This window comes from Equus asinus, chromosome 4 (assembly GCF_041296235.1).
Source record: "Equus asinus isolate D_3611 breed Donkey chromosome 4, EquAss-T2T_v2, whole genome shotgun sequence".
Lineage (NCBI taxonomy): Eukaryota > Metazoa > Chordata > Mammalia > Perissodactyla > Equidae > Equus > Equus asinus.
Genome location: NC_091793.1, coordinates 22,805,281 through 22,814,271, shown reverse-complemented (window position 1 = coordinate 22,814,271; position 8,991 = coordinate 22,805,281). Strand labels below are relative to the sequence as shown.

At 54.9% G+C, this 8,991-nt stretch overlaps 1 protein-coding gene across 1 annotated transcript in view; it reads left to right on the top strand.

Annotated features, from left to right (window-relative positions):
• Nucleotides 1-421: 421 nt before the first annotated feature.
• KDELR3 (KDEL endoplasmic reticulum protein retention receptor 3) overlaps nucleotides 422-8,991 on the top strand; it is a 13,856-nt gene continuing 5,286 nt past the window's right edge. The window contains exons 1-2 of the mRNA XM_014851320.3: nucleotides 422-668; nucleotides 5,198-5,298. Of these exons, the coding sequence (XP_014706806.2) occupies nucleotides 578-668; nucleotides 5,198-5,298 (192 nt within the window). The 5' untranslated portion in view covers nucleotides 422-577. The remainder of the gene's footprint in view (nucleotides 669-5,197; nucleotides 5,299-8,991) is intronic.

Here is an 8,991-nt window from a genome sequence, read left to right as displayed (position 1 = left end):
GCAGTGGGTCACCGTCGATGGGGTGCTTCCAGCCTGCTAGGCTCATACCCAGCCCTGGCACGCCGGACCCCTTCACCCCGGCACCGGAGTTATTAGCCCAGTGTACAGAAGAGGGAACTGAGGCAGAGAGGGCCCAGCGGCTTGCCAAGGCCGTGCGCGGGAGGACCGCGGGTGCCGAGGGGCGCAGCAGAGGCCCGGGCTCCCGCGGGCACCTCTCGGAGCCGGGCGCGCCGGCGCGGGACCTCGCAGGCCCAGGGTGGCCTGGGCGGCGGGCAGCGGGCCGGAAGCCCCCCGGCCTGGCCCGGCCGCCCCGCCCCGGGACCGAGTTGCTGGGACGGGCCGGGAGGCGGGATCTCGGGCGGGGCGCTTCCTGGCTCCCCCGGCGGCGGCCGGCCTGGCCACGTCACCGCCCGGCCAGGAGCGCGCGGGAGGAGCGGCGGCGCCCGGGCGGGGCGCGGAGCTCGGGGGCGCGGGCAGGGGCGCGCGGGGCCCAGGGCCGGGGACGTGGCAGCCGCCTCGCCCGCACGAAGTTCCCCGGAGTTGCCTGCGCGTGGGCTCAGGGCCGGCGGGCTGGACCATGAACGTGTTCCGTATCCTCGGGGACCTGAGCCACCTCCTGGCCATGATCTTGCTCCTGGGTAAGATCTGGAGGTCCAAGTGCTGCGCAGGTGAGGGGCGCCCCCGGCGGGAGGCGCGCGACCCGAGGGACCTCACCTCCGCCGGCCAACCCCATGGGGGCCCCTGAATCGGTTCAGGGTGGGGGCTTCGGCTTGGGGGTGCTTGAAACTGTTTTTGCACAGCTCAGTTTCCAAAGAAAACTTAAAGTCGTACCTCATCAGAGAAGGAGGACCCTGAAGACTACGGAGGGTGGGCTGCGCCTGCTTCCCTCCTTCCCTCCCACCCTTGGCGTCGCCACTGCTAGTTGAAAGAGGAGGAGGAGAAGGAAGTGGACTCCCTCCAGCCAGTCCTCCCCTTGGCTCCTCAGGAGCAGCACCCGCTTGAGGCCGTTGTTTTCTCTATTCCCGCTCAGGCCAGGATGGGGGACTTGAGGTGGGGGGACTGGGGAAGTACGCACACAGGAAGTGGCCCCCAACTCTTAGTCTTCTCTTTTCTTGCACCCCCTACGCCCCTCCCAGACATCCTCCCAGGCTGGGCCCCTTTCCCTCCCCCACTGCACGTGGCACAGGCGGCTGTGATGTGGCAAGCGGGCACAAGCCCGGCCCAGGTGGGCATGGAGCTGCCCTTGAGCAGAAGCCCAGGGAGAGCGGGAGGGGTCCTCCTCTTGCCCAGCAGTCTGACTGCCCTGCTGGGGGTTTGGGGAAGTTTCAGGGCTGGCCTGGCGGTGGCCAAGCAGACCCAGTGCCTAAGAGGCTGCCCAAGCCTCCTGCAGCCATCTTTGTCCGCTGGTGTCCCGGAGGCGCGGGCCTTCTGCTTGGCACTGAGGTGACGGGACGTAGAGACGAACGCAGGCTCCTGGTGGGGGTCCAGGAGGCAGAGAGCAGACCCCTGAAGGCTTCATGGAGGCAGCAGCTCTGTGCTGGCTCCTGGCAGATGGGCAGGGCCTCGCCCAGGCAGGGGGTGTGCTGTGAGGAGGGCGCTGGGGGTGTAAAACCCAGGGGCCACAGAGGGCAGGGCATGTCCAGGGAATGGTGAGCAGCCTGATTCGGGGGGGGTCTGGGGAGGAGATGAGACCGGGGGGGTGGGTGGTCCAAATGTGAAGGGGCTAGGGGGTTGGGACTGGGGGTCCATGGAAGGTTTGTGAGCAGGGGACGGGGCTCAGAAGGGGACCTGAGGCAGGTCACTCTGGAAGTTATGTGGAGAGAGGAGGCGGAGAGAGCAGTGTGGAGGCTGCCAGCCTGGGCGGCTTGGTGCGTGGGAGGGTGGTGTGAAGTCAGTCGGAGGCAGTGGTTCTACACCTGGAGGCCGTTCAGGTTTGGGGTCTCCGGATAGAAAGGCACTCACGGCCCTTCAGGTTCCCACTCAGGGAAGTGGGCTGGGATGCTGAGAGGGGAGATCAGGGGCAGAAGGCTCCAGCAAGGGGAAGGGACCTGTCCCTGTGCTTGCACGGCTGGCCCTGGGCCAGGTGAACAGCCACGACCGGGAGGGGGCGCTGTTCCCCAACCCACTGGACTAGGCACGTGGCGTGAAACGCCGACTGAGATGCTGGCCTGTGGAGCTGACTCTAGCGGTGGGAGAGTGCTGACAAGCAACAGTCCCAGCAACCGAGTAAATGATAGGGTTTGTTAGAGGAGTGAGCGCTCTGGGAGAAGGAAAAGGGCAGCTGGGTGGCGGGGCGTGTGTATGTGGAGAGGGATCGGCACAGGCCTGGTTGAGATCTGAGGAGCTGAGGGGCCTGCATGCCAGCCCTGTCAGCCCTGAGGTCACCCCCACTGACCCAGCCCTGAAAGCAGGAGACTGGGGCTTCGTTCTCGCTCCACCACTGACTCACTGTGTGACCCTGGGCCTCAGTTTCCCCATCCGTCAAGTGGGAGGGAGGGCTGCACCCAGTCCGCGGGTCCCGAGTGTGCTCAGTGGACCCCCGAAGGACTCTGGCCAGGCGGCAGCTCCTGTTCTCTTCTGCGTCCTGGGTCTCCCTGCGCGGCTTGCTTTGGTGGAAATTAATCACTGCTTTCAGAAGAGCGTGGAAACCGCAGTGCGCAAGATCGCCGGGGCTCCCAAAGCACTCAGGAAAATGTGAGCGAAGCCTGGGGGCCTGGCAGGCTGAGGACGGAAAGAGGGGAGGGTGGGGAAGACTGTGTGAGGTGTGAGGGGGTAGCCAGCGTCACCCCCAGGGTTGCCTCCTGCACCCCCCTAATGGGGCTGAGGGCCTCCTGGCCAGGCCTCTGCGAGGGGGCTCAGGGAGGTGGCAGAGCAGCAGGCTCAGCCCGCAGAGCTGCCTCGAGTCCTTATTGCCTCCCAGACTCCACCCCCGAGGGGGCTCCTTCACCCACAGCAAGCCCCCCCAGCAAGGAGGCACCCACGGTCTCACCGAATCCTATTTCGTCCTGTCAGTCTGCACGTCGGTGTGAGGCTGCCCATCTCACAGATGAGGAGGGTGAGCTCACGCTTGCCATGCGAGGACGAAAGCCGGCACAGGGCCCCAGCGCTCTCCAGAATGTTAGGGGCTTCAGCGGCGTTCATCCTCAGGGGTTCAAATTGTCCCCCTCCCCAAAATGTCCAGCACCAGAGGAATCGTTAGAAAAGGCACAGTTCAGGCATACAAAGGACCCAGACCCTGAATCAGGTAATGTCACTTCTCGGTGCCAAACTCCCCAGTCGTTCCCTTACATTTAGAATAAAATCCAGACTATCACCATGGCTGGAGGGAGGGGGTGAGGGGGGAGTGATCAGATCGGGCCGGCGAGGCAACGGGAGTGGCCCAGGCAGGCTCTCACGAACCAGGATAAGGATTTGGGTCTTTATTTTAAGGGCATTTGGGAGCCACTTAAGGACTTTAGGCAGAATTTTATTCTAAAAATAGCCGATTGGTTGCTGGGTGGAATTAGGGGAGGAGTGGGCAGCGAGGGCAGACTTGGGGTCACCAGTTGGATCATTGGGGTAGGGCGGCAGGGCTGAGTGAGGGGCACTGGAGTGGGGGCAGTGGGGCTGAGCAATATGGAGGGGGAGGAAGAAAGGGGAGAGAGACTCAAGGATGGCCCTCAGTTTTCTAGCTGGAGCACAGACGGGACTATGGTGGCATTTATGAAGGAGGGGAGACAGGGGAAGGAGGGGGTTCGAGGGGAGATGACAGGAGTATATAGGTCAGAACTCGGAGGAGAGTCCAGAGCCAGAGTGTCTCTGGCATGTGGGATGAGATGGCACAGGGACGGGGAAGAAGAAATGTCGCTCTCCAAGGACCAGGTGGCAAGGAGGACAGGAGCAACCAGAGGAGGTGAGAAGCCAGCAGTCTGGACAGTCGTGGAAGCCAGGGGAAGAGTGTGGCTTGAGGCAGATGGAGCGCTCAGCTGGCTTTTGAGATTGGGCGGCGGAGGACAGAGCTGACCTTTGGATGCAAAGCCGTGGGTGGCGTTGATGGGAGTGGTTTGGTGAAGTATCCAGACTGGTGTGGGCTTGACAAGGCAGGAGACGCGGCGGGGCATCCGCTGGCCTCGGCCAGCAACCTCCATGATGTATCAAAAAAGTGGCCAAAAGGAGACAACGGAGCATGATGGCTAAATGCAGCTTTGAGTCCTGGATTGGATCCTGGAACCGAAAAAGGGCGTCAGTGGGAAAACGGGTGAAATCTGAATGAAGTCTGGAGTTCAGTCAATAGTGCTGTACCAATGGGAGCTTCTTCGTTCTGGTGAATGTTCTGTGATTATGCAAGATGTTAGCGTGAGAGGAAGCCGGGTGAAGGGTATATGGGAGCTCTCTCGACTGCCGTTGCACCTCTTCTGTAAATCTAAAATTATTCAAAATAAACAGTTAAAAAAGAAAGAGGCCAAAGCAGGTCAGGAAATAGCCTGGAAAGTATGACCCCGGTTTTATCAGCTCGATGCGTCCCTACATGTCATATGCGTGCACATATGTGTCGTGTGCACGTGTGCGCCAGCGAAGATCTGGAAGGATGCACACTGGGGCTGTGGGGTTCTTGTGACTGCTGGGTTTTTTATTTATATCTTCATGTATTATCTGGTTTTTGTTTTACAGAGGGTAAAAATAGTTATAACTTTTATAAGTAGAAAGTGCATTTTTAATCCTTAAAATTTGGAAAATAAAATAGAATGTTCCCCTGGCCCTGTGCCTTCCAGTCTCCCTGGTGAATCAACACCTTGTAAAATCAGTGAGTTGTTCTCTAAAAGATAGAGCCTTGGGGACTGTCAGTGGAACTCTGCGGGTGGAGCGAAGAGAAGCCTCGACACCCCCCACCGAGCCCAGCTCACACCACCCCCGACGCCCTCCCCAGAGCAGGAACCGAGGCAGGCGCACGAGGGGCCGCTGGGAACGCGGCGTTCGTGTCTTTATTTGGAGACCGGGAGACAGATTACAGCCTAATGAGAGGAACACAGGCTCAAGTGATCCAGTTGGAAGGGGTGTTTCCTAAGTGTCGGAGAGTGACAGTGCCCTGGACAGGGTGTCGTCATTAAGTGTGACTGGACGCTCTGTGGGCCCTTCGAGCTCAGGCTCGGGGCTCCTCGAGGCTGTGTGGGCCTGGGGGTCGGTGTTCTCATTGTCTTCTATCCCCATCTGGCCATAGGTATCTCGGGGAAGAGTCAGATCCTTTTCGCTCTCGTCTTCACCACCAGGTACCTAGACCTGTTCACCAACTTCATCTCCATCTACAACACAGTAATGAAGGTGAGGGGATGGGTGGCCGTGGAGGTGGGGCCTGCCGAGCACCCCCAACCCTGAGACCACAGGCTTGGGAACTCAGGCCGTGGAGCCAGGCAGACCTGGGTTTGACTCTGGGCTTGTTGCTGTTAGCAGCTGCGGGACCTAGGCTTGTGCAAGGCCTCTGTGTGCCTCAGTTTCCTCATCTGCAAAATGAAGATACTAGTACTTACCTCAGAGGGTTTTGTTGTGAAAGTTAAATGAGGAAATAAATATAAATATGCAATAGCTGTCATATATTAAACATTCAATAAAGGTTAGCCATTGTAATGGTTAAAAAATACACAAAAAATCAAACGTGGAACCCTGAGCTTTCAGAGAACTCATTCATCCATCCATCCAAAAAATATTTATCGAGCCCCTGCTGTGAGCCAGGTACCTGAAGACGACGAGGAGGCTCCCGTTCTCTAGGAACTGACATTCTAAGTGGGGAGACAGATAATAAAACAAGCAAGAAAAACTTTGTTTAGGGTTAGGGATAATTAAAAACTAATTAAAATAGGGTGATGTTTCCTTCGATTATTAAAAAAAGTTTTAAAAATAGGGTTACGTGATGTAGAATGAAGAGGGGGCTGTTCAGGGAGGGTGCTCAGGGAGGGCCTCTCCGAAGAGCTGACGTGAAAGCCAAGATCTGAGCGGCACAAGGAACCAGCCGTGTGAAGGAAGAGCTTCCCAAGCAGAAGGAATAGCTTGTGCAAAGACCCCCCAAGACAGATACGAGCTCAGGGTACTCGAAGGACAGACAGAAGGCGGGCGCGTGGGGAGCTCAGCAGGCGAGGTCTGCCCGCTGGTGGTGGGGATGCTGGCAGAGGGCTGGGTGAGGACAGGTGGCGCAGGTTAACAGTTCAGACTTAATTTTGTGCTGGGAAGTTGTTGCTTTGAAGCACGGCCGTTTCACAGAAGGAGAAACTGGGCATCTCTCATTTCCGCTCTGATGTCCCAGGCCCTGGGCCGTAATTGTTAGGTCATGCTTCTGAGCTTGTAACCAACCATCCTGCTCTTTAAGGCAACAGAGAAGAAGGAGCCCAGGTTTCAGAGTCAGAAAAGTAGGATGTAACTGCTTGGATTCTGGTAACAGAGACTTAAATTATTTTAAAGAGGTAATGGTTTTCATAAGATGAAATCTGGAGGTGGGGGCTCCAGGGCTGGGATGGCAGCTTCTTTTTAATTTTCTGCTCTGTCATCTTTAGTGTGACAGGACTCATGGTTGTTTGACCTATGCAGTTGCTCAGAAGGGCCCCATGCTTGGTTGAATGCTCTGCTCTTGCCATCTTGGAATTCTTAATTTTTGAACTAGAGGCCCTGCAAATGATATAGCTGGTCCTGAATGTGATAGCTATTGTCCAGCTTGCCTCAGGGTCACAAAATGGGTGCTAAAGCTCCTACCATCATATCACATTCTAGGTGGGGAGGAGGAGGAAGGTGAGAACTAGCAATAGGGTGCCTGCCAGCTAGGTAAGCCCTTTTTAAAGTGCTTTCCCCAAACTCTACCCAGTGACTTCCATCTACATGTTACTGACCACCCTTATCTGCAAAGGAAGCTGGGAAATATAGTTTTTAGTTGGGCACATTGTCTAACAGGAATCCTGTTTTTAAGGAAGAAAGGCTACATGGGGGAAATCCTACCTACCTATCTTGCAGGGCTATTGTGAAGATTACATGAGATAATATATGTAAAGTGCCTAGTACCCAGAAGATATTTGACCAAAGCGAGTTCTCTTTCTCCTCCGTATCAGAGATGTCCTTTTAGGGTTCTGGGCAACTTATTCCTAGAATTGGTGGAATGGAGGATGCTGTTACTTGCGGGGTGTTGAACTCAGTGTCAACTTCAGTCTGAGGTCTTAAAATCACTATCTACTTAAATCCAACACACAAGTAGCAAAAACCATAAGCCAAGGGTCTGCCTTGGGCAGTCCTGCCAGGGACTGCAGACCCAGCTGTTGGCATGGCTGCATGAGCTCTAGGAAACTCAGAGGCCAATTTCTTGGTGACGGATGGTAATTAGTCTTTGGGTGGTGAACATGATGTAGTCTACACAGAAACTGAAATATTAATGATGTACACCTGAAATTTATATAATGTTCTAAACCAACGTTACCTCAATAAAAAAAAGAAAAAAAAAAAACGTGAGAAGATAAGCCACAGACTGGATGAAAATATTTGGAAAACATCTGATGAAGAAGTTTTAAAACCACTATACTCAGGTCCTTTATAGCTCCAACAGTCAGTTACTACTTTATTCTTCTTTCTTTTGTTTTTGTTTTGTTTTTTTTTTGTGTGTTTTTGAGGGAGATTAGCCCTGACCTAACTGCTGCCAATCCTCTCTTTTTGCTGAAGAAGACTGGCCCTGAGCTAACAGCTGTGCCCATCTTCCTCTATTTTATATGTGGGACGCCTACCATAGTATGGCTTGCCAAGTGGTGCCATGTCCACACCTGGGATCTGAACCTGCGAACCCGGGGCTGCCGAGAAGCGGAACATGGGAACTTAACCGCTGCACCACCGGGCCGGCCCTATTATTCTTTCTTTAATGACAGTGCTAAGATTCTACAAATAAAATTTTGGCATATCACTCAAAAAAAAAAAAAAAAGAGGCTAGTTTCCACTTGCGTGAAACACAGACGTGATCACCACTTGACTGAATCATGCACTCGTTCCAGCGTTTGTTTCGTGCCAGGCCCCGAGTTAGGGGCTGGGAGTCAGACGTGCTCAGCATACGGACCCTCCTGTGGAGTCCCCCTCGCAGGGGAGACAGACTGTACGTAGACAGAGCACATGCAATCCTGGCGGCAGTGAGCAATTTCACATGGAGCTATGGTGACAGTACGTGTGCTTCATTCTGGTGCGAAAAGAATTTGAGGAAATAATGTAACCTGAGTTTTGAAGTACAAATAGGAGTTCTCTAGGCCAATGTGGTCCTGGACCAGCACCATCAGCGTCACCCAGGAACTTGCTAGAAATGTAAATCCTTAGACCCACTCAGACCTGTTAAATCAGAAACTCTGGGGGCAGGGGAAGGGCAGCCATCATGTGATTTCGATGCGCATTCAAGTTTGAGAACCTCTGGCCTAGAAGGGTAAAGACTAGATCATAAAATCCTTACATGATGGAGGACAGCTACTGTAATTAGAGAGAGCTTTTCTGTAGGAGCGACGATCAACTGATTGAAGGGATGTTGGTCCTTGGAGAAGAATGCTCACAAGTCACTGATGCAGTGGCCAGCCCAGTGGCGTAGTGGTTAAGTTCACACACACTGCTTCGGTGGCCTACGGTTCACAGGTTCAAATCCTGGGCGCCAACCTACACACCACTCATCAAGCCATGCTGAGACAGTGTCCCATAACAAAGTAGACGAGGACTGGCATGGATGTTAGCTAAAGGCCAATCTTTCTCACAAAAAAAAAAGCCTGGGAACGCCACTGCTGAATTCCTTGACGAAGACCAGTCCCAGTTTTTTTGCCTAACGCTCTCCTAGGCCTATGAGTCTCCATGGTAGCACAATCAGTCCCAATTAGAAGCATGGAGTCACTCAACAGAAAGGTCATGAGCTTCATGTTCTAGGCCACTGACCTAAGAGAAGTTGCGGACACATATCACCTCTCCCACTTGAAGGCAGAGCACTAGCCCCTGAGTAGGTCCCAACTCAGGGTGGCCTTGAAG